General features: G+C 36.0%; 1 protein-coding gene across 3 annotated transcripts; it reads left to right on the top strand.

Moving 5' to 3' along the window:
* The first annotated feature begins 1,696 nt into the window (after positions 1-1,696).
* LOC136034040 (zinc finger protein 883-like) lies at positions 1,697-26,227 on the top strand. 3 transcript variants are annotated; one of them, XM_065715112.1, is made up of 4 exons: positions 1,697-1,746; positions 13,358-13,466; positions 16,109-16,279; positions 23,592-26,227. In XM_065715112.1, exons 2-4 carry the CDS (start codon positions 13,424-13,426, stop codon positions 25,124-25,126), a joined length of 1,749 nt encoding a protein of 582 aa, XP_065571184.1. In that variant the 5' UTR covers positions 1,697-1,746; positions 13,358-13,423; the 3' UTR covers positions 25,127-26,227. The 3 variants fall into 3 exon arrangements, with proteins under 3 accessions (XP_065571184.1, XP_065571183.1, XP_065571185.1); XM_065715111.1 differs by lacking the exon at positions 1,697-1,746 and adding an exon at positions 6,388-6,550; XM_065715113.1 differs by lacking the exon at positions 1,697-1,746 and adding an exon at positions 8,785-8,877.
* The last annotated feature ends 248 nt before the right edge of the window (positions 26,228-26,475 follow it).

Genomic DNA, 26,475 nt, shown 5'->3' with positions numbered 1-26,475 from the left:
CTTGTAGGTTTTAGGCTTCGTTTATCCTTTATTTATAAGATCTGGTTGTTTTCAGCTTTAATTACAATAGGAATTTATTTCTGCTGGTCTTAAGTTTAATATGGCTCTTCATTTTTCTTTGAGAAATTTTTTTTTCCAAAATTTTTTTTTAATAAATTTCTTTTATCAAAGCAGCCAAACAGTCCAGGAAAATTACATCAGAATGGTTTTTGCCTAAAAGCTGGACTTAATTAAAATTTAATTTAAAATAAACGAATGAAAAAGAATTCAACTTAAAATTATTTTTTTAGTATTAGGCCTATACCTCTCAAATCATGAATATTTTATTTTAATCATTCGTATAATGTCAACAGCTAACAATCGTAGGAAACTGTATTTATTAACTGAAATATCTTTCATCTTGATTTTGAAATTATAAATTGTCAAACAAGTACAAAATGAGCACTGTTAAAAAATTAACTGTAAAATTTTGATAAATTCCATAATAGTTTGAATATTTTTAAATATTAATCTGAATAAAAAGCTCTGGGAAACAGAATTTTTTAAAGATAGCAGATACTGAAATAGATGAATAAATAAATTTTAAAATAAGCAAAAATTAAATTATATATTCAAGTCAAACTTAAAACAAACAAAATTACTCCAAGCAGGAATTTAACTAGTCTCTCCTTCCCCTTGCTCTAGCCGTAAAATAAATTCTTCAACGTTCCCGTAAAGTTTCTACGAAATGCCACTAGTCATTCCTGACGTGTTTTGGACACGTTATTTGGACAACTGGGGTGCACATAGTGTCTTTTAACCGAATGAAACAGTAACCTCAACATTCTCTGAAAGTTTCAATCTAATACCCTATACTGTTTCCAAAATATTTCTCCACAAAAATATTTTGGTTTGGTTCAACATCCCCTATAAGTTTCAATTAAATACCGTTAGCTAAGCTTTATATATTGCACGTATGCCCTTTTGACAGTCGGAATGCACATAATTTAAGATAGGCTTCGGAAGACTAGTGATCCCAAAATCATTCAATTCTATCATTAGTTTACAATTGCCGCCTAATGCTGAAAGACGAAATTATAATGTGATGTGCTCAAATCACGAAAGTGACAGTGAAAAGTGAGTTTTACCCAGAGTTCTACATTTTAGAAGAGAACCAGAGTGAGTAAAAAGAGCCATACTTGTGCTGGCTGGTGAACAAGCCTTGAACTATTGGGAAGAGGCATCTCATGCCGTAGTAGAGACAGCTCCAGGGGAGGTTGCGCCGTGGAGCCAAGGTTAGGGAAATGCCCATATTGGTTAAACTTTTCACTTTGATTCGTTTTTTTGCTTGTATTTGAGTTGCGAAGGGGGTACTGTAATCAATTTTTACCTGGCCACCACTGAGCCCAGAAATGGCTCTGGCCCTTATAGTAAGATCCTTACCGAAAGGATTTTATTTTTATTTCCAGGTGCTTTTTTTCAAAAGATAAAGAAGGCTTACTTACCATTTGAAGATATCATTTTTAAGTCAGAGGGGTGAAAGGACTGTATGGTAGTCCATATACCCTCATGCAAATTCTGGAATTAGAATTTTTCGCTAAAATGGTACTACGCAATAATTTGTAGGTCGACAATAAATATTTATGTGCTGTAATTGAAACTCACTCCATTTTGGAATCGCTATTAGGGACTTCAGCATCCCGTAGCTTCTTCATAATATTACATCTGGCAAGAATTTTGAATTCACATCAATTTGATTTGTTCTTTGTATTGTATCTCTCATGTAACTCTCCTTTGAAAAAGGATTGTAACTCTCCTTCGAAAAAGGCATCCTACTCAAAGGAGAAAGGCTGATCATCCCCAAGAATATGCAGGCAGCTACACTGCAGCAGTTACACGCAGCCCATCTCGGAATCGAGATGGGCTGCGTGTAACTGCTGCAGTGTAGCTGCCTGCATATTCTTGGGGATGATCAGCCTTTCTCCTTTGAGTAGGATGCCTTTTTCGAAGGAGAGTTCATGCTGCAAGTTCCAGTATGCTAGGATGTTGGTTGGGCAGTCTATTGAATAGGTTTATTGACCCAGGCTACCTACAAAAAAAACATAACATGAAACTTCCATACAACATAATATAAAAATACTACATCTTCCTTCTCATAATAAAAAAGCAACATACTAAACTTCCAAAACACTTTAACTTCAAGAGTGGTCCACTAAAGTCTTGGCTTGGTTCACTTCACTGAGTCCTTGGCCGCGTTAAGGCCGCAGCTTTTCATACTTCTTTTCACTTCACTCTTTTTTTTACAGGTTTAGCTTCAGGGGTCCTCTTACTATTCGACCATAACGCGTGCGTAGCTGCAATGGTGTTTCGCTGGTACCCTGGGGCTGAGATACGGTGGCCGTCTCGTTGGGGCTCGGGCTGGCCTGCTGACCGTCCCGCAGTGGCAATGGGGACATGAACAGGTCTGGCTGTGAAGCTGAGGGTGGTGACTCAATAGCCGTTTCTGTTGTTGGTGGTGCTGCTTCATCGCTTGTCTCACTGACACGGCTCAAACCTTGCTGGCTTTGATGTGGACGGGCTGTGAGATGTTTACGGTTTCTCCTTAACACGGAACCTTCATTGGTACGCACCCGGTAGGATCGTGGCTGTCCTGCATGGGATAGCACAACAGCCTGACTCCATGGTCCGTCGGGTGTCTTCTGTACGTAAACTGCGTCTCCAGGGGTGAGTTGTTTCAGTGATCTAGCTGATTTGTCATGATACAGCTTTTGGCGTTTCTGCATTTCAGTTCTTCGTCGGGTAAACTGTGTGGTCGGAATGACTTTCTTCTTGAGGTGTTGTGCGGTGCACGGCAGGATGGATCTTAGCTGACGCGACATTAGGAGCTGGGCTGGGGACGCGAACCCGTCGACTGGTGTATTCCTATACTCTAGTATACCCAGGAAGGGGTCTTCTCCGTTTTCTGTCGCTTTCGTCATGATGTTTTTTGAGATTTGTACCGCCTTCTCGATCAGTCCGTTGGATTTTGGGTATCCTGGGCTGGACGTGGTTAGTGAGATTCCCCACGTCTTGGCAAAATCGGTGAATTCTCTCGATGTGAACTGAGGTCCGTTGTCTGACATTAGCTGAGACGGTATGCCGTGTCGGGCGAAATGGGCCTTGAGTTTCGTGATGACTGCACTGGATGAGGTCGTCGGAAGCTTGTCGATTTCGAAAAAACGGCTGTGGTAGTCGACGGTTACCAAGAAACTGGCGCTTTTCCATTCGAAGAGATCGGTCGCAACCTTTTGCCACGGCAGCGTCTCGATGTTGTGGTTTATCATCGGTTCCTTTGAATTGCTTGGCATGTTGTTGGCGCATGTTTGGCACTTCGTTATGTACCGCTCGACGTCTGCGTTGAGTCCTGGCCAATATACCAGCATTCTGGCTCGTTGTTTCGTTTTCTCGATTCCGAGATGGGCTGCGTGTAACTGCTGCAGTGTAGCTGCCTGCATATTCTTGGGGATGATCAGCCTTTCTCCTTTGAGTAGGATGCATTTTTCGAAGGAGAGTTCATGCTGCAAGTTCCAGTATGCTAGGATGTTGGTTGGGCAGTCTTTTCTTGCACTCGGCCACCCCGCTTGGACTGTTTTGATCAGGGTACTCAGTTCTGAATCCTTTGTTGTTTCCACCCGGATCTCTTCGAGCTTCTGGTCACTGGCAGGTAGGTTTCGTACAACTTGGTGTACGTAGACATCTAGACTTTCTTCCAGTGTTGGATCTGCATCGCCCAGGTGTAGGCGGGATAGAGCATCGGCTACAGGAATTTCTGAGCCCGGTCGGAACTTCAGGCTAAGGTCATAAGGCTGGAGCTGGAGCATTAATCTCTGTACTCGGGGTGGGGCCTTGTGGATAGGGTTTGCCACCACCGTTTCGAGTGGGCGGTGGTCAGTAGTAACTTCGACATGCCGGCCATAGAGATAATGGTGGAAATGTTTGCAGCCAAATACGATGGCGTACAGCTCTTTTTCTAGCTGGGAATATTTCTGCTCTGTTTTGCTGAGCGATCTCGATGCATAAGCTGTGACTTTCCCCTCCGAGACCAGGTGTGCACCAAGTCCGTGGCTAGAGGCGTCAACTATGAGTTCCACGTTGTTACTCTTGTGGTTGAAGAACGGGGTGTTGGATACTATGGAGCTCTTCAAGTCTTCTAGGATCTGCGTGTGTTCCTCTTCCCAGATGAACGGGTCTGCTTTAGTCAGGTCACGGAGTTTTTTGTTCTTTGTTGAGAGACTTGGAATGTACTTGGCTAAGTAATTGATCATCCCAAGAAGTGTTTGGAGTTCTTCTCGGCATGATGGGCTTGGCATGTTGTTTATGGCACGGATCTTATCGGGGTCTGGCTGCATTCCTTCGGAGCCTATGACGTGTCCGAAGTACTTTACTCTGGATACTGAGAACTCGCACTTCTCTTCGTTGAATCGGATGCCCTTGACAAGGGCGCGTTCCAATATTGCTGCTAGACGTTCGTCGTGTTCTTCTTGGGTGTTGCCATACACGATCATGTCGTCAATGATGATTTCGAATCCTTCTAGGCCTTCGAAAGCGTCTTCCATTCGCCGCTGAAATTCATCTTGGGCTGAGATGATTCCGAAGGGCATTCGCTTGAAACGGTATCTCCCATAGATCGTGCTGAATGTCATGAGATAAGAAGAGTCGTCAGACAGCAGAATGGACCAGTAACCGGATCGGGCATCAAGTTTGGTGAATACTTTGGCTCCGTGTAGCTTCGAGGTGACATCGTCCAGAGTGGGAATCGGGTAGTGCGGTCGCTTGATGGACTTATTTAGATCAACTGGATCTATGCACAGTCTTATGGAGCCGTCCTTCTTTTCTACCATTACCATTGAGTTAAACCATTCGGTCGGGGTCACTACTTTTTTCTATTATACCTAGGCTTTCTAGGCGACTGAGCTCTGTCTTGAGCTTATCCTGCATAGCGGCGGGGACTCGTCGGGCTGGGTAGACGGTTGGCGTAGCGTTATCCTTTAGGTGTATGTTGCATTCTCCGTCCAGCTTCCCAATTCCTCTGAATACTTCTTTGTACTTTTCCTTCAGGTGCGGTACTTGGGAGGTTGCTACGTCTATGTTTAGGACTAGCTTGATCAGGTCCAGGTTGAGGCTAGAACGGTAGCCAATGATTGGGGAGGATGAGGTCTCGACTACATAGAACTGCTGCGTGCTGCTCACGTTGTCTTTGTACCTACAGGATAGTTCACAGACTCCTGTTACTGGGATCCGTGCTCCACAATAGCTTGTGAGGTGCTTATTGGTGGGTTTCATGGTGGGCTTTGGCGTGATGAGGTCAAAATACTTCTTTGGGATGATATTCACCTGGGCTCCTGTGTCGATCTTAAATTGTACAGGGAACTGGTTGTTGATAGTCAGTGGAATAACTGCTTCGTCTTTGTTCTTACTTTGCTCGATGGAGTAAAGGAAAACAGTTTCGTCGCTGGGGTTTGTATCTGCGGCGTCTTCATCAACTGCACTGACTGTCTTACTTCGACAGACCCTGGCAAAGTGGTTGGTCTTTTTGCATATGGAGCAGGTTTTCCCCTTTGCAGGACAGATATGTGAGGGGGAGTATGTTCCGCCACAGAAGTAGCATGCTTTACTCTTGGAGCCGCTTGCTTCTGTTTGTTTGTTTCTACCACTGTTCCGGTTTTGGTAGCGGAATATAGCGTCGATCTCTTGTTTGATGGGGGCTGGTCTCGTTCCGTTGAATGTCTTGAGTTGAGCCTGGGTCGCTTCGTGGCTTCTGCACATAAAGGTTGCTTTATCCAGTGTGAGTTCATCACCTTCAGCCAAGAGCTTTTCACGCATGTTTTGGTTTTGGATTCCACATACAATTCGGTCCCGAACCATTTCATCTGGGTCGTAGTAGGAGCATGGTTTCACTAATGTCTTTAGATCTGTGATGTATTTTTCCACAGTCTCTGTGTCGTTTTGGTCTCGCTTCTGGAACAGGTATCGTGCAAAAACTGTGTTCTTCTGAGGTGAAGCATATGCTTTGAATTTAGCGAGGTAAGGTTCAATTTTGTGCAGCTCTTCAGGCGCGATGCTGAAGGTGTTGAATATTTCCCGACCTTTTGCTCCAGCCCAGATGAGTAGGTAGGCACACTGTACTTTTTCTGTTTTGCCTGAAAGTGGCCCTGCAAACATCAGCTTAGCGTGTTCTTCAAAGCGGTCCCATTCTTCTGAAAGGGAGTTGACCTCCCAGTTTATTGATGGCTGAAGGACGTCCATTGTTATTTTGATCCCTCTTCTGACACCATGTAATGTTGTCTATTGAATAGGTTTATTGACCCAGGCTACCTACAAAAAAAACATAACATGAAACTTCCATACAACATAATATAAAAATACTACATTGTATCTGTGTTCTTGTTCTTTGTATATAGCTCTGGCCTCTCCCCATATCGAGTTAATCTTTCACCTTTTTTTCTTTGTATCTGTCGTCAAAAGTCTCACAGAGGAGTATCAACTCAGATTAGGGCAGTTTCAATTTGTCTCATCCCTCATCTAATTAACTGTAAGATATTTGCTTTCGGGTGCGTTTCTTTACTTGTCCGATTATTAATCTGATTAATCCAAGCGTTTCTTTAGACACATATGACGTCAGAGGTTAGTCGGATTATCCCCACAAACGCTCAAGATTACTTGTCCGTGGGCTGGCACTTTATAACCCCCAAATAAAAAGATTATTTGAGGATTGTGACGTCAGACGACCATGTGCATGTGACTCACCTGTTGATAAGCTATGGGTTTTGTAGATAAGCTATGTTTATAGTGGAGTAGTATGATTAATAATTCTATTAATCTATTAAAATTCTATTAAAATAGCATAATCTTGTCTGTGCTTATAAAATATTAAGGTTTTCTGGAGAGCTAGGCCTAGCTTTCAAAGGCTAGTAGGCTAGGCTCTGATGCACAGAACAAAGGTTTCTTATCAGTTAGAAAGGTGTGTTATTAGGAATAGAGCTTGGGAATGCACATTTCCTATTACCATTGTTTCTTATTTTACCCTAAATTTTCAATTTAAACAATCTCAATTTTAGATGTATTTTTTCCCTCTACTCATTACTTTTCCTAATCTCTCTCTAAGATAACAAAAAGTAGCTTTTCTAATAGTTTAATCTATTTAAAATTTTATGATTAAATCACTAATCGGACAGCTAAGAAATAGCCTAGACTTAGACCTACATTTAGAATTAATTTCATCCTGAATCCTAATATAGACCTATCATTTGTTTGTATCAGAGAAGTTAAACTGCTCCCCCCTAATCTATATATATATATATTTATATGTATATATATATATATATATATATATATATATATATATATATATATATATATATATATATATATATATATATATATATATATATATATTATTGTTTTTTTATGTATTTGTGCTGTTGCGTTGGTGATTTCTCTTTTCATGATATATATATATATATATATATATATATATATATATATATATATATATATATATATATATATATATATATATATATATATATATATATATATATATATATATATATATATATATATATATATATATATATATATATATATATATATATATATATATATATATATATATATATATATATATATATATATATTCACAGGTGGGACATAGGGACACAACTACAATGGCGCGTAACTAATATGGCGCGTAACGACTTACGCGGACGGGGGTGCGAAGCGCCCCCACCAACTAGGTATATATATATACTAATATATATATATATATATATATATATATATATATATATATATATATATATATATATATATATATATATATATATATATATATATATATATATATATATATATATATATATATATATATATTATGTCTCCTGTCTATGATGTCGTGGCATCAGCTGAAGCCAGTGAAATCAATTTAATGCATTTGTAAATTATGTCGTAATAGCACGCACATAGTCAACAGTTTTGAGTAAGGGAAGGAAATCCTCCGACTAAGAAAAAGGAATTCTCAAATAATTAACATATGCAGTTTCCGCATTGATTGTATTGGTTAGTCCCAGAGATTGATTGCATGCAAAAACGTCAAACAAAACAATTTGCTTCCTCATGACAGTTGCTTAATTATGTAATATGCACACAAAAACTGATAAATCATAACATTGAAATACCGTTAAAATACTTGGCTCATTCAGCTCTTCCTCATCTTGATATAATTCATTTTCTGAGTCAGTAGACTCGTCATCCGAGTCAGTAGACTCGTCATCCGAGTCAAAAATTTCATTAACCAAAATCAGTGCTGAAATAAGATTTCTCGGCGCCGTCTGGGACATTTTGGGAGAGGTTCTACCTAAAATAAAGTAGAAAACTGAGCAATCAGAATAGTGAAACAAAACAGGGGAAAATCACATCTAAACGAATAAATTTTAAAAAGCACGTTTGTTTTCAATAAAAATAAGGAGGCAAGTTTTTCAGCACTTCTACAAAAGCTTCTAATTCTAATTAAATGGCCTTTAAGTTTTCTTAAAGAAAATTTGGAAAGAATTGGGACCAAAGGTCAAAATTTAATGTAAAGAATGAGGCATCGAGAAGGGGCTAACCATTCATATACGAAATTTAGGTTTGTTGTAAGTTTTAGCGTTGCTCCTTATTTTCAGTTCAAAAAGCGTGGTTTGTAGTTGTTTTTTTTTTTTTTTTTTTATCTGAGCTTGAAACCTCTGCATTAGTGTTCTCTGATACAGTGAATCTGATGGTGTGATTTTAAATACGAGTGTAAGATTTATTAAGTCTTACGGAACGTTTTTCCCTTATTTGATAATCAGGCTAATTTCCTCAGGCCTGTGCCGTTTGAAGGTTAATATTAAACATAATAAGTATTATTTATTTTAAATTTGTATAAAAAATTAAGTCTTTTGTTGTAACTACTGTTAATTTTTTGTTTTGTGCAATTGGGCCGAGTCGCTCCGTACTTACAGTTAGTTAAATTAAAACAAAATTATTTTTTTGAAAGTAAGGAGCAACATTTAACCTATGTTTCCAAGGGATCACCTGATCTTACCAAATTTACCTGTTTTAGTGATTTTGATTACCATGTTTTGATTATAAGGTAAATTTTACAACACTATATGCACATAGTACCTTCTGGTTAGTTCAAAATCTGCCAGAACTTGACCTGAAAAGTCTAAATAAATAAATTGAGCTGTTCTTGAGATATACCTTGGTCACCAATTTGTCAATCTTCATGCTCATAGTTTGTTTTCATTTAGTTTAACATTTGCTTAAATATTCCTTTAGAGCTTCACCTTAATACCCTTAGTGTGCATTGTTGCAATAGTTGTAGTAGCATTAGTGAAATTTGCCTACATGACAGGTCTATAGCTATTGAAATTTTGACAAAACAACATTTTACCTTAGTTTTCAGTTACTAGTTGCTTTTTCTCTACCTTTAGTTCTGAAAATGCAGATCTTTTTAGTTAGATTGCAATCTTTTTAGTTTACTCAAGTAGGCCTTCCAGGACAAGCACTTCATCCATGACCGTGGTGAAACTTTTATAATGTCTGTTTTCTCTTGTGTTCTCATAAGGATATCTAAATAAAATCTAAAAAAAAGGTAATATCCCTTGATCTAAAGTTTAATCAATTTAATTAACAGTCTAGTTTATCCCTTTGGACATCTTGTGCCCAGGGTAATACCTTGATGCTTGGACAGTGCCTGATTTTGGACATAGCCTACATAAAAAATATATTTTGGAGTAATATCATCAGTAATTTTTTGTTTCTACATTTAAACCTGAGAAATACCTTAACTGCATTACGTATTTAAATAGCTGTATTCAGCAACATTTTTTAAAATAATATGCATGTTATTTTTCATTTATTTGTAAAAGCACTGAGTACAAGTAAAAAATGGTTTGTATCTCTTTGATGACTGTGATTAACAAAGCACTGGATCATAACAGCAGAACTTTTAGTACAGTCATAAACATTGTATTCAACAGAATTTGCAGGCAAATCTAGTTCCTCTTCTTCAGGTTCAGGTGATTGTGCCTGTTCTGAAGCCTCCAAAACAAAAGTTCTGGATACAACCCTGAGGATTATACACATATTTCTACCTCCCTCCTCCCCTTGTCCCTCCCTCAAAATTAACTCTTTATTTATCTGAAAATTTATTAGCTTTGGATTTATTAAGGAATAAATATCATGGTTTATTAACTTTGTTATTACTTATGACATTCTGTGTACTTTTAGATGGGTTCCAACTTCTTCACAATCAACATTGAAAATTAATCAAAATGAAATGTTATGTCACTTGTATCACTGAACATTTTTGCCAGCTATTGTTGTTATTTTGACAAAGTTGCAAATTTAATCATACACTTCTGCATTGTTTGGATAGACTACCCAGAAAGATTTTTTTCTCTGATTCATATGATCTGCAATATTGCTTTCTCCCCTTGGTTCCCAAATATACTCTTTTCTATGGTGAAATATTACATTGAAAGACTGGTCACAAAATTCCCATATAAACACGATAATTATTATAGGGGTCACACTAGACAATTTATTTGCATCTGATTTTGAAAAAAAAACAGCATATTAATTTAGCTTTTTAAAATAGTCTATGACAAGGCCTCTTGTCATGTTAAGGCAAGGGAATGGGATGCATAAAAAATGTCAGCAATGATGACATTTAAAGATAGGTGTAAGTCAAATAGTATATTGCATTTTTATTCTTTTTTACTTCTATTTTTGTTTAGAAACAAATCGGCTTCTCACAAGTGCCACTGCTAGAACCAGCTTGCCCCATGCTAGTCTAGATTTTTTAGTTGCTATGGCCACTGAAGGCTTTTTTGTGCAGAACCCAGGCTATACTGCACAAAACAAACTGTCCTATATTCTTCAAATTGGGTCTAGCCATCCAAATTCTCAGACTAATCTTACATTCACCTCTAACTTCTGCTGAGAGATTATTCCATTGCTTTCATTGCAAACAATCAGTTCTAATTGTCTTCTTCTGCTTTAGAGTGTAGTTATCTATAATTTGTAACCAATAAAATCAATTTTTCAATGTTCATTTTGATCTTGCCCAGCCTCTTGATTTGATGCGATTTATTCATTGAAATTGTTGTAGAAGTTGAGATTCATGAACTTTTATGATATATTAGAAAATCAGATAGATCTTAACCAAAATTTGTGTACAAATGTGTGAACTCAGGGTAACCCTTTTGTATTAATTTATGTTCATAAATAGCCTATACTAAAACTTCGTGTACTCAAAGCAAAGCAGTAGAAATGAGTAATATACCCTGAAAAACTACTCATTTAGAATAAAAATTGGAAAGAAATTTACAATTGGAGTAAACTTTTTGACTTACACTCTTTTTGGGCCTTGATATGAACCCTTTTTGAACCGTTGGCAACCCTGGTTAGAAGTAGTTTCAGTGGCAGTCTTATGTTTTTGCAGCCACGAATAATTGTAGTTGCAGCTATATTTAAAAAACTATTGAGTTTTTGGAAGTCACAAACAGTCGCTGTCACTAGTTTTTGCTATCACATTTAGTTACTATCATACATAGTTGCAAGTAATCACAGTGAGATTACAAATAAACTTAGTCACCTTAACAGTCACAGGTAGTTACAGTTGCAAATGCAGATAGTCATTGCGAAGTCTCAAGCAGTCGCAGTTGTGACTGCAGTTGCAATATCCATTACAAGTAATTGCAGTCACAAGAAGTTGCTCTTCCAGTTGAAGTGGGGAATAGTCACACTTACAAGTAGTCGTTGTCGCTTTTAGTTGCAGTACCAGTTAAAACTGCTAGTAATCACAGGTAATTTTATTTGCAGTCACACATAGTCACAGTTGCAAGCAGTTTTGGTCATAGTTGAAGTAGCAATAAAGGCTCCAAAATATTCTATTTAATACTCTTCACTGCTCCTAAGATTTTTTGTAGGTATGCCATTTTGACAAACTGAATGAGAATAGTGCATTTTGATTTATTTTAACATGCCTCTAAGTTTCGCCTTAATCCCCTTAGCCTTTTCTGACGCACCCACGATTGACTTTTCACTCCATTTTAAACGATGAAATCTGTACATAATAATGAACAGATTGTATAACATACAACCCTCTCTCTAGGCATTGTGTGCCATTAGAGCATGACATCGCCAGAAGTATAGTTACTAGAACTTTTGACTATTTTGAAGAACATGATCATTTCGGTATTCTGATTGATGTTGATGGGAGGGGGTATCTAAAAAGAACTATGGGGCCCTTCTCTCTCCAAGAACTTTTCAACAAGACCCTGGAAGTTTCAACTTTATATCCTCTTCTATTCCTGATAAGTTGTGGATGTGCTCTTTTGACAACCATCGTGAATAGTGTTTTTTTTATTGTTTTCAACATCCCCTTCCGCATTTCCGTAAATCAGCTGCAGTTACAATCATAGTTACCTACATGCTCTTAGCTCTGGGAGTAGTAGTATTTGTTGTATTAGTAATAGTATGCGTTTTTTTTAATAGCAGCATTAGTATTAGTTGCAGTTTGCCTACATTGCCCTTTTGGTCAGTTGAATGTACTCCTTATGATGCCCCAGAAGTTTCAACTGAATACACTAAGAAGCTCTAAATAATTTCTGATGCATTCGTTTGACAACTTGTATGTACATGGTGTGTTTCTATTTAGTTCTACTTCCCTCTCAGAATTTCTTGCGATTTTCACCTTAATATCTTCAGCCTTAGTTGTAGTCGTATTAGAAGTAGCAGTTGCAGTAGCAGTGGTAGTATTGGTAATGGTTGTAGTATTAGCACTTATTTGACTTTTCAACTATGCTGAACAAATTTACAGTGACAAAATTTTGCTCGGATTTCCTTGGGAGAAAAAGGCATGTGAGGGTGCTGATTGCCCTCCAATAAATTTTGAATCTTAAAAAAGGGCGCTAGAACTTTCCATTTCAATTGAATTAACCCTTTCCAAATTTTCTACTGCAAGTTCTTCCTCCTGAAGTGCCTCGGTGAAAATAAAAAAAAATATTTTGTTTTTATAGCATTTTGTGTTTTTGTGTTTATAGCTCTTTACTTTATAGCACAATAGCACTGCCTATGATGAGATATGATAAAAAACTGTTCTTGCCCTTTTAACTTTTTCATTTGAAAGCTGCAAAGTTTTTCTAGAAGAAAGTTTTTCTAGAAGATTTGCAACACGTTATTGTGGAAAGACCAACAAAATCCAAACCATTTACAATAAGATTATTTTTATTTCTAGGTTTTGTCAACTATTTTCTTGGCTTAGTGCTCATTCTTTTCTTTTATACTTCACTAATTCTTTGGGTTTTAGGGATTTCCAAAATTGCCTGGAAAAGTCAAGCAAAACTGGCAGTGTATTTGACTCAACTGATGAGATATGGAAAAACTGGATGTCTTTGGCATCACTGTTATTAAGCAAGGTAATTGCCATTATGGGTAGCTGAATAAATATGCTGCTTATTTGTGTGATTTTGGCTCCAAAGTTAGCAGAGTTTTTTACGATTCCCACTTATCTCTGCTAGTTCTACTTGAAAAATGGGTTAAATAAACTATGACACCTAACTATTATAGATTAAACCAAAACTTTTTAAAAAGAAAGTTTTATAACTATTGTCTCAATAACCATACGTTTTTATTACCTTGGTGGAATATGATTGTCGGGTGACCCAGAATGACCAGACAAAGAAAAAAAATATTTAAGTTAAAAGTTTCTAAAACGAAAGTTGTTATACTTCCACAGAATTATAAATTGACTGTATCTGACAGTTTTCTTCTATTGGTTTTGTAGGTCATTTGCTAGCCAAATAAGTGCAGAACAGTACTGGGGAAGCTGGTAATAACTTTTTAGAAGGAGAGGGCATATACTAACTGGATGTCTGGATACTATTACTAGTAGGCTAGTAATGAACAAATAAATTTTCAAATGGGGATAAATCCATTTATTTAAACCGTGAAAAAAATAAAACAGGTACAAAAGTCCAAATATTTCCATCACATATACTGCATCCATCATCAGTAGAATTACTAAAATAATATAATTGAAACTACCATATTTATGCAAAAATAAATAACTTATTGGATCTTTCACAAAATAATGAACTTCCGGATTATTAACTAGCTTATTTGCAGAGAGAGTTCAATGAAGAAGTTCATTCAAAGTCTTGATGTAAATTTCCTTCTTTAATCTTGCCAAAAAATAAAACAAATTCCCAGTCAAGGTAGCAAAGCCTTCTGTGTCTTCTAATTGCAAATAAAATGTTGAGTTTTTAGTTATTAACTTTGTTGGTCTCATTTCCCTATATAAACGATGTATTTTCGACATAACACTTTAAATTAGGTTACTTAATTAAAGTGTTTACTTAATTACTTAATTAAAATTAGGTTTACTTAATTAAAGTGTTTACTTAATTACTTAATTAAAATTAGGTTACTCTTTTCTTAGACCTCACCGTCGTTCTATGTCGAACAAATAAATTCTCAAATGGGGTAAATGGATTTATTTCCATTTGAAAATTTATTTGTTTGTCAAAATCCATTTATCCCCATTTGAAAATTTATTTATTCGTCATAGAACGGCAGTATGGCCTAAGGAAAGAATAACTAATTTAAGGTGTTCTGTCGAAAATAGGTAACTAATTTAGTTGATCTCTTCAAAAATATGAGTCATCTTTCAATTGAAAATAAAGAAGTTTTAGGTTTACCTGCGATTACGCCTTGCAAATAGGAAAGCCAGGGTGTATATATTGAAAGATTTTGGGGTTGATGCACCCCCAAGGTATCTCTTGTGTTCCAAAACCAGTGCTTTAGCAAGTATAAACAAGAAATGTATCACCAAGTTCACATTATTCTGACTCATCTTAAAATTAATTCAATTTGTATGAACTATTATGTACCTATTTTATGTTAAAAACATTGAAATTACTTGTATGGTGCTCTTGATTCCAAAAATAGAATTCTTTTGGTCAACATAAAATATTGATATTTTTTAAACGTTCTTTTTTACTGTTGAGAAGAGACAAAAATTACAGAAGTAATTAAAAAAAGCAGAAATACTGGAAAGTATGTCAAGCATTTCAGCTTGGTCATGCCTCTCCTGTCTTTTTTTCAAGTTTTTGTCTACCAAAAGTTGCCCATCCCCCAGCACCCTCCCTATTTATTCTAAAGTATGAAGGTACTCTAGATACCAGTTTCAGTATATTTTAAAACCATATATATATATTTAATAAACCATATGCTATGTTATACTGTAAACACTCTATGTTAGGGAGGGATTAGGGGATTTTCAGATCTTCTATGCAGGAACAGTTTGTTTTAGTTTCAAGACATTGATTACTCCTCTTATAGAAAGATCAATTAATATATCAGTTAAATATGTTAAATATATAAAGATTAGCTAACTACTCTTATAAAAAAAATAATTATTATTATATAAAATGCTATAGTATATAATATAATTATATATCAATATTAATAATAATAAATAATAACAATAATATAGATAGGAGAAGTTAAATATTCTTCTTTTTTTGACACTAAAGACGGCTTGGCGGTTCTCTTATATTTATTTTTCAAATAATTGCCTGAATAGCAGTTCAATTTCTTAATCAATATTTATCGGAAAAAGCCTTTTACTAGACAGTTTATTAGAAAACACACTTCTGAATTTTTGCATACCATTTGCCAAGGATCGTCTTTACTTGATTGTAACTATGGGCCCAACCATGAATTGATAAGAAGATACATTATCTAAGGCGTTTATTAGATCAACTGTTCTAGGAATCTATTTAAGGAGATGGCTCTAAGGTAAACGTAGCGAATTAGCCCAGACCTAAAGCTTATAAATTTTCAAAAATGGCCCAAATCAGCAACATAAAAATTATTTTCTTCTTGTTGAAGGGCGGACTAAAAGTCTCTTGTATAAGTTTCTTGTTCTGCTGTGTATGAGACATTTTTATTCTTTTTTCAACTGTTTTTTATTGTTTGTATGTTAGACTTTTACTGTTTGTTGCTCAAGTAAGAGACATAACGTTGTTAGCTTTCTAATGTGATTTAATGTTTTTAGAAACTGAAGACACATCCTCAAATGATGACAAGGATATTTTTGGAAGCACACATCCTATGCTGTTTACAGAACAGGAAGCCGATTTTTTTACTGTTTCTTCTGATATCTCGGTTGATTGTCAACACAATGCTGACTGTCTTAAACAGGAGTCGAACAACGACGGGGACAAGGGTACGCTTTAGGTTTCCTGATCTTATTCTGTGTTTTCCCGTGTCTAAAATGAAATGTTGTGTTCTAAAGTTCTTTGAGATTGCGATGAGGCGTTAGAGATAAGTGTTTGTTGTACCTGAGTGCATTGATTGCAATTTAAAAGAAGTATTTAATCAATAATGGTTCCGGATATAAAATTTTGCGGTTCCTCTTATTTTATTTTCTAAAAAGAAAGTGAAGTATGATCAATGAAGTTGCTACTGTGACTCTGACCTTCTCGGCCGGTGAATTAACACTATTAAACCTTTTTTTTATTATTCTTGTAAATGTCTTTTTAGACACATTCAGCCTTTGAGCTTGAAAGGCAGAGATGAAAATTGCTTGCTTTTAGGATTATTATAATTGCTACATATCGCATAATGATTATTTTATAGTTGGGATGTTATTTGCTGATGAAGTTTGTTGAGACTTAATTAACTTTTTATTGCACTTGCCCGTCGGCCAAGTGCCATATAGCGATCTTAATTTCTCGTTGGTCGGTCTGTCGGTTAGTTGGTTTGTTGGTCCTGGTTTTGCTAGTTTGGGCGCTTCCATATAAGCTAGGACGATGAAGGTTGACAGGTGTATCAGGGACCGAACCAGATTAAATTAGAAATAGTCGCTTTCCTGATTCGACCATCTGGGGGGGGGGGGCGGGAGTGGAGCCCCCGGGGACTGTGAGGGAGGAAGCCATCCCCAAAGACATAGTTATTAGCTTTTCCGACTATGCTGAACAGAATAGCTATCTAAAAATTTTACTTTGTTGACTTTGGGGAAAACTTGACTTGGGATGGGGCCTAGGTGCCCTCCAATTTTTTTGCTCACTTAAAAAGGGCTCTATAACTTTTAACTTTCGTTATAAGGAGCCCTCTTTCAACATTTTAGGACCACTTGGTCGATACGATCACCCCTGGGAAAAAAACAGCAATTAAACTCTGATCCGTCTCTATTTTTCAAAATAAGGCAAATTTTCCCAGGCTTGTAACTTTTAATAGGTAAGCCTAAATTTGATGAAACTTATATATTTAAAAATCATCATAAAAATCCATTTTTTTTATCTATCTATTAGTGTCAAAATTCGATTTTTTAGAGTTTCGTTTACCATGGAGCCGGGTCGCTCCTTACTATAGATCGTTATCACGAACTGTTTGACTATGTAGTTGGTCATTTAGTTGATTTATTGTTGCAGCAGTTTTAAACGAGTCTTCACTCAGCTTTTTTATTTGAGTAATGAGGGAGCAGTGATTTCGCGAAAAGGAGTCAACTCATGCTCTATTTTAGCTATACGAGCTTGTCGAAGGGCAATTTCCGACTGAAGTCGGGAAGTTTCATGTTCTTGCTTGGCCGCTTCCTGATAGGAAGTTCTAGACTCAGCCGCGGTTTTGTCGAGTTCATCTTGAATGTTTGAAGCTTTTGAATCTTTCTCAGCAATACTTCGTTGTTCTTACTAACGGTCTGAGGAAGAGAGGCTACTTCCTGATTGAGCTTGACACAGTTAGTACATGAAGGGGTACTCGAAACTTTAGAACTTAACCCGGATGTACTGTTTCTGGTGCCTCAAACACAAGTTAGATTAACTTTGGTCGCTTTCGCTTTACTGAAAGTTGGGGTCACAGTAACGTAAGGGTCTGACTTAAAACTGCTTGTGGGCACGGGAGTAAGCGGGACACTTGCCGCCTGACAGGAGAGGCAAAGCCAGTCAGGTTAGGCTTCTCGTTCCCCAATTGTTATATTGGCACATTTGACGTGTAGCCACTGAGAGCGTTTACTGCACTGAACTGTTCCTGTTGTTGCTCTTATTCTACACTAAAGGCAAATAAATTCTGCTTTTGCAGGTTTGCCCATTCCTCGGTAAATCAATAAGAAAAACAGTGGAGATCAAGTGAGAGGGGCTGGGACTGTAATAGCCGAGCCAAAAAGAAAAAAGAAAGTTGATGAGAGTGCAATGATAGGAGCGGATTTTCAACCAGTAAAGACTGGCAAGGTCAGGAAAATTTTTTTATCCTGAGTCTCCAAATCGGCTAGGGGTATAAAGGTAAAACTCAGAAAATGTTACCGTCCTTTACAATGGTAGAATTGTTAGAATACCATTTTGTTCAGAAATTGTTTTAATTGGAAAAGTAGGGATTTAATATAGTATATTATTAGCGCGCGTGCACTGTTGTCACTATTAGAACGATAGAGTTAGTGGAGAAAAATAAAGGATCGTCTAACTCAGTTGCCCAAAAAAGACCAAGACATTCGCCCAAAAAAGGTGTTGATGAGTGTAAAGGTTGTGACTCCCAATTGCAAGATGACGATTTTGCATTGCTTTGCGACTCATGCGAATCCTGGGTATGCATCGTATGCTTGGAATAGAGCCGGAATACAACTTATTCACAAAAATGAGGCTCGGGTCACTTTGGTTCTGTCCCGAATGTAAACAAAAGAAAAACACGATCAACCAAGGGCTGACATCTGCAGAAATTAAAGATATTTTGAGGGTGAAATTCAAACGTCATTTAAGGCGATGGAGGATAAGTTTTGCGCTTTATTAGAGGCTATCCAACTCAAAGAAGCTGAAATAGAGAATGACCTGAAAAATAAGTGCACACTTTCCGATGTCCAGTTTCAGAGCTTTGACAAAAGCCTAACTGAAAAATTTGTGAAAAAGGACGAGGAAATCAGTGTCAGTAGCTCGAACTTAAGTTCATTTTATGTGTCAGATTTTGTGGAAAAACAAAAAAACCTGATCGTGTTTGGTTTAGCTGAAGACGCTACTTTGTCATCTCGTAGACAACAAAACGAGACCGATTGCAAATTTTTCAACGACAAGCTACTTGTACTTTGCCCTGCGAAATGTAGCTACTCAGTTAGACTTGGTAAACATACGCCTGGTAAGATCAGGCCTATTAAGTTGATGTTTAAGACACCGGTAGAACGAGATACAGCTTGTTTCTTTCTGATGTCCGAGACTGCTAGTATCAAAGCTACATACCCCTTGTTCAAAGTCTCTCATGATCGTACTACCATTGAACTGTTGGAAAAAAAAGAAGTACGATGCCCTGAAACAGGAGCTGAAATCGAAATTGGACGGTGGCGATACTAACTGGAAAATTAAACGTAGCAAAAACGGACTAACCCTCGTGAATAATAACTCTTTTCATGAAACCCCAAATAGCTACGCGGGCATCGAAGAGTGACTCCCTAAAAAAGTTGAAGTGTCTGAGTAGTAAATTTTTGGTGACATATACAAATGCAGACTGCCTGTCATCTAAATGGGAAGAGTTTAGTGAGCTAATAAAGCAACGTAAACCACATTTAGTTGTTATTACCGAAGTTTTACCAAAACATTTCAGTGACCCGTCTATTTATTTTCAGCCGCTACCACAATATAATTTAGTATCTAATAATTCAGCTAAAAGAGGGATTTGTATTTATATTCATTGTTCTATTAAGTTTTCTGTGGTTGTTGATTCGTTAGTAGACTCAGTGTCGGAGTGTCTTTTGGTTGATGTTAAATTGCCTTATCATAGTACTTACATGTGTATTGCAGCTTTTTATCGTAGTCCTACTGTGAATTTATCGAGTCCAGTTAATAATGCCAATATTCTAGCGTGTATTTCTCGTCTTGTTGGTCGTAGTTCAAAGTTCCTTATTCTAGGTGACTTCAATTTACCTTTGATAGATTGAAGTGCGCATAGTACAAGTTTGTCCACTTCATCGTATGAGCAGCAATTTTTAGATAGATTGGATGATCTGTACTTACACCAACATATTGATAGGCCAACTCGAGCCAGGAATGATGCTATTCCATCGATTTTAGATCTGGTTATTACCAAGTCAATCGATGATATTTTGAGTGTAGATTTCCGTCCGCCTTTAGGTAAAAGTGATCATGTTGTGTTAGATATTTACATGAATATTGATGCTCAACAGAGAGGTTTTGAGTTTTATCGGCATGATTGTGCTAAAGCCGATTATGAATCAATGCGACAATTTATTCCGTCTATTAATATCATGTATGAACTAAAAAGTAATCATGTTTCTCCGGACACCGCGTTTGATTTTGTAAAAAAAAGTGTTGAGGGAATGTAGGGATAAATTTGTTCCTTTGGTGAAGAATTTTTCCGGCCGCAGAAATAATCCTAAACTTCCGAAACACATACTCCAAGCAATACGTGAAAAAAAATAGTCTTTGGCGGTCTTATATTGAGTCACGACATAGTAAAATAGTCAGACAAGGGCATTTGGATACTCAGTTGCAAGAGGACTCAGGTGAATGGCATGCGTATTCACTAGCGAGAAACAAGGTCACTCGGCTTCTTAGGGCTAATCGTGAAGAGCTTGAGTCGTGTATTATTCACTCAAGCACCGCATCACCTAAAATATTTTGGAAATATGTAAATAGGAATAAGGCTAATCTTGCACCATCTTCATCTACGTTCACACATCAGGATACACACCAAAAGATTGATAATGATTCTGAGAAGGCTCTTATTTTTAACCAAATTTTTTCTTCAGTTTTTGTTAAAACACAGCCAATTCATTCAAATGAAGCTGATTTTGCATCTCAAGTAGAGTCGATTGCGTCGTCGGATATTCTTGTTCCATTTGATGATTCAGATTTCTCATTGACTGATGTTTATACTATTCTTATAAAATTGGATACGTCTAAAGCGCCTGACATAGATGGTTCCCCGAACATAATGATAAGACAAATTGCTCATGAAATGCAGAACCATTTACCTATATATTTAACTTATCTTTGGCGCATGGACTGTGTCCGTCAGGGTGGAAGAAGGCCTTGGTAAAGCCACTTCACAAAAGTGGCTCCAGGTCAAATTTTAAAAACTATCGGCCAATTTCAATCACGTCTATTTTTTGCCGAGTGATGGAAAAGTTGATTTTTTTACGCGTTCAAAAGTATTTTGACGGAAATCATCTTTGAAATCCTGCTCAGCATGGTTGTCGAAAAAACAGGTCTTGTAATACTCAGCTTTTTGAAGTTATTTTGGACTTTCAACGTTTTGCCGATTTAGCTATACCCTTTGACTGCATTTACATCGACTTCTCGAAGGCATTCGACAAAGTCTCAGTACCCACCCTTCTTAAAAAATGTGTAGCTTATAAATTGGGTAAAAAAACAATTGCATTTATTGCTGATTATCTAAATGGACGAACTTAGCAGGTTGTTGTCGGTGAAGCTATGCCATCCTCAATTGATGTGTTAAGCGGAGTCCCCCAGGGTAGCTGCCCGGGTCCAATTTTATTTTGCTTATTTATTAATGATCTGCCTTCCTCTGTTCAGCATTCTACTGTCAAGATGTTTGCGGATGATGTAAAACTTTATCTACCAGTACGAGACCAAAACGATGTGCAACTTTTACAGGAGGATCTTGACTATCTAACTTATTGGTGCGAATCTAATTCCATGTTCATAAAACCCTCCAAGTGTGCTGTTCTACACTATGCTCGTAAACTTCCACCTGTGCATACTTACCAGCTGTCTGGCATACGAATCCCTTCTAACGAAATAGTGCGTGACCTTGGGGTTTACTTTGATACCCAATTGAAATTTGATAAACATGTTTCCGAAATTGTAAAGAATGCAAATTATCGTTTATCGTCTATAAGGAGAAGCTTTAGTAGGTTCAACCTTCGTAATTTCTTTCTACTATACAAATCAATGGTCCGCCCTCTTCTTGAGTATAATACTTCTGTTTGGTTTCCATTAAGTCTAACAGATGAGCATAGGGTAGAAAGGGTTCAGAGACGGGCCACTAGATTGGTCCCATACCTTCGGCACCTTTCCTATCCGCAGAGACTTTCTAGGCTTCAACTCCCGTCGTTGAAGTTTCGTAGACGTCGCAATGACCTTGTAAATGTGTTTCTTATAATTAAAGGAGTGAATGATGTTGATCCAAATTTATTTTTTAAATTTAGCCATTATCACTTTACTCGTCAGCATGATTGTTGTCGAGGCAGAGAGTGTTCGAATTTTTAAGAGTGCATTAGTAAATACGCCTTTCTTTTAAACGCTTTTGTTGTGTAGTGTCGTGTTATTTAGAAGTTTTTGCTGTTTAGTTTGTCGTTGCCAATTTACTTTAGATTAGCATTATGATTTTGTGTTTTTGCGACAAGCATTGATGCTTGCCGCTATTCGTAATAATAAATAAATAAATAAATATGGATATTATAGCAGAGCGATATTTTTTACACAAATTTATCCTTACGTAAATTGATGTGCAATCTCAAGTTTATGAATTTTAAATTACCGAACAAAGAAAGGAATAAAGAAGTATAATACGAGTAATGCCTTGAATTGGATTGTTGTAAATTAAGTACCAAAGTAAGGTAATTTTCACGTCAGATTTTTTTCGTCATCAAAAAATATACAGGGTACACGGGTGTAATATGCTCATTAATTTTTCGTGTCAAAATTACCAAAGAATTTATGCTAACTTTTGTAAAATGTCGGCACAGGCTGGTTTTCAAAGGTAAGTAGTTTTTAAAATTTGTACTAGACATAGTGTTGATTTCTTGATAGTTCCTTTTATGATGCAAACGGAAAATCCCACAAGAACAGTTTCTGTCCTGTGAAATCGCACTTTCGAACAAAATATATTTGGGATTGAATTTGAGAGCATACTCAAGACTAGATGACGCCTACAAACTATGTTCTCAAAAATATTTGTTTGGAAGATTCTACTAAAAAGAGCCTTTTCATAAATCTTGTGGGATTTGAGAGCATACTCAAGACTAGATGACGCCTACAAACTATGTTCTCAAAAATATTTGTTTTGAAGATTCTACTAAAATGAGCCTTTTAATGAATCTGTTATTTGCTCCTAAGATAAATCCTTTATTGCTTAAGTCATCCTTGACAAACTATTAAGACATAATGTCGAATTGTTTAAAATGTTACATAGTATAAAAAAAATGAAAAAAATTATTAAAGATAAATATAATTATTCTATTAGAATTTGCGCTAAATGACAAAAGCAGGACAATACTGACAATTGCATACGGATATTATTTAAACTACACACGTTTAAGAAAATTGATGTACAACCTCAAGCTTCGCAATTTTAAATTAACAAATAAAGAAAGAAATTAAAAATTCGAAATTCAATTAAATTAATAAAATTCTAATTGGCAATTTGTAAATTAAGTACCGAGGTAATAGTCATTAAAATGAGATTTATAATAACTGTGGAAGGCTAAAAGTTTGTAAAACTGATTTGCGTACAAAATAAAGTCTTAAAAAAATATGATTTCATGATATTTTAAGGTGAATTTTATGTTATTTTAGTTCTCCCCGCTGCAATGCTCTACGACAATGATATCAGCAAGCAAGAAAGTGGATTATCGAGCGTGCCAGGTCTCACAGGAATACGGCTAAAGAAAGAAATGGATTTGAATTGTCAACAAGATTTGTCCAATTCCAACTATGTAGGTGCTGAAAATGTTGTTGTAAAACAAGAAGTTTTTGATACGGCGAAAAAATCTATTGAACTTGGTAAATGTGAGAAAAAATTTCGCCAAAAAGTTTACCTATCTAATCACCAAAAAACTCGTACTGGAGAAAAACCTTTTGAGTGTGATATATGTAAGAAACGTTTTAGTAATAGTTCAGGTTTGTCTTATCATCAAAGGACTCATACTGGAGAGAAACCTTTTGAATGTGATATATGTAAAAAATGCTTCACCGCCAGTTCTTTTTTATCTGATCATAAAAAAACTCATACTGGAGAAAGACCATTTGAGTGTGATATATGTAAGAAACGTTTTAATTACAGCTCAGGTTTGTCTTATCATCAAAAGACTCATACTGGGGAGAAACCTTTCAAATGCGATATATGTAAAAAATGCTTCACTGCTAGCTCTATTTTATCTAATCATCAAAAAACTCATACTAGGGAACGACCGTTCGAGTGTGATATATGTAAGAAACGTTTTACTATAAGTGTCAATTTATCTCGTCATCAAAGAATTCATACTGGAGAAAAACCCTTTGAATGTAATATATGTGAGAAAACTTTCCCCCAAAAAAGCCAACTAGTTAGTCATCAAATATCTCATACTGGAGAAAAACCTTTCGAATGTGATATATGTAAGAAACGTTTTAATTTTAGTTCTGGTTTGTCTTATCATCGAAAAACTCATACTGGAAAGAAACCTTTCGAATGTAATATATGTAAGAAATGTTTCACTTCCATTACCATTTTATCGAATCATCGAAAAACTCATACTGGAGAAAGACCATTCGAATGTGATATATGTAAGAAACGTTTTACTCTAAGTGCCAATTTATCTCGTCATCAAAGAATTCATACAGGGGAAAAACCCTTTGAATGTATTATATGTGGGAAATCTTTCCCCCAAAAAGCCCATCTATTTAGTCATCAAATATCTCATACTGGAGAAAAACCTTTCGAATGTGATATATGTAAGAAACGTTTTAATCATAGTTCTAGTTTGTCTTATCATAAAAAAACTCATACTGGAAAGAAACCTTTCGAATGTAATAAATGTAAGAAATGTTTCACTTCCAGTGCCACTTTATTTAATCATAAAAAAAATCATAGTGGAGAAATACCATTCGAGCGTGACAGTTGTGAGAAAATGTTTTACCGAAAATTCACCCACTCTAAACATAGAAGAACTCCTACTGCAGAAAAACCTTTCGAATGTGATATATGTAAGAAACGTTTTAGTCATAATTCAGGTTTGTCTTATCATAAAAAAACTCATACTGGAGAGAAACCTTTTGAATGTGATGTATGTGAGATACGTTTTACTACAAGGGGCAATTTATCTCGTCATAAAAGAACTCATAATGAATAAAAACCTTTTGAACTTAATTTTATGTGAGAAGCCTACCATCACATCAGAAAATTGAATCATCACAGAAAACATTCTGAGAAGTATATTTTTGTGCGTGTCTGTGTTTAAGGGTGTAATAAGTTTTTTGTTTAAATGTTCAAGTCCAAATTATTGAAGAATTTCAGAATTTACAGAAATTTTCAGAATTTTCAGAATTTACAGAAATGCTAGAGAAAAGCTTTTCTGTTATGTAATTCTGTTTCCTCAGGAAAAGTTCTCTCTGCAGCACATACAAAAACCTTTTGTAAAATGTCACCATAGTCTTATTTTTTTATCACATAGATAAGTACTTTTAAACTTGTATTATTCTGAGTATTATGTTCTTGATACGATGCATAGGACAAATCATACAGGAAGAACACCATTCCTTTGGAATTGAACATTAGAATATACATAGATATTTGGGATTGAATTTGACAGTATACTTAAGACTAGATGACGCCTACAAACTATGTTCTCAAAAATATTTTCCTTTTCACTCTTGTTGTTCTACCTTTATTATGATTTGAAATTTCTTCTTTTTAATGTTATTGTAATTCTTTGTCTTTGATAAGGTTATTGTATATATTTTCAATGTTGTTGTTGTGTTTTTTGTTTTGTTTAATAGCTTATTTTTTATTGCCAATTGACTAAAAGTATAAATTGCACTCCTATATAATGGGATTCAACAGTTTAATTTTATTAGCGTGGGTGATTCCACAGATAACTTTTAAAGGTGTTTTTTCTTGCTGATTTGCTGAAATATGTTTTGATTTGGTAAATATGATACCTATCTATTTTTTTGTCTTTCATTCACAGGAGCACACTGCTCAAATTTTTGACGAATTTTTGACAAATTTTTCTATCAATTTGTTATTCTAAATAAATTTGTTTTCTTCTCCAGTCTTCTTCATCTTCTTCTCCAGAGGGTCTGTAGAACAAATGTCCGCTAATTTTGTATGCTCAATTGTTGCGCTAATTTGTTATCCCCCTTGTATCCCTGGTCATGGAGCCTTTTGAGGGGGAATAAGTGTATTATATTTCAATTTTGTATTGCATTGAATAAACTTCTTCTTCTTCTTCTTCTTCAACTTGGGCATAGGTAGTTTAGTGTCTTGCTATTGGCTATAGTGAACAAAAAACAGATGGTATTTAAAGATACGCGCTGTGTCCAACCTCAAATATGATAGGCCAACAATAACATTTTTTTAAGTAACAAAAGGCTAATGGAAACGAATAAGGCCATGGAAAAGAGCATTCTAAAGCACTTATCTACACCATACATGTTTTTTCCGTTAGTTATCAGCTATTATCCTTCCAAAATAGTCTTA

The sequence above is a fragment of the Artemia franciscana genome, chromosome 12, assembly GCF_032884065.1.
Source record: "Artemia franciscana chromosome 12, ASM3288406v1, whole genome shotgun sequence".
Classification (NCBI taxonomy): Eukaryota; Metazoa; Arthropoda; class Branchiopoda; order Anostraca; family Artemiidae; genus Artemia; species Artemia franciscana.
The sequence above is the reverse complement of the archived record's forward strand: the minus strand, read 5'-3'. Positions and strand labels throughout refer to the sequence as shown.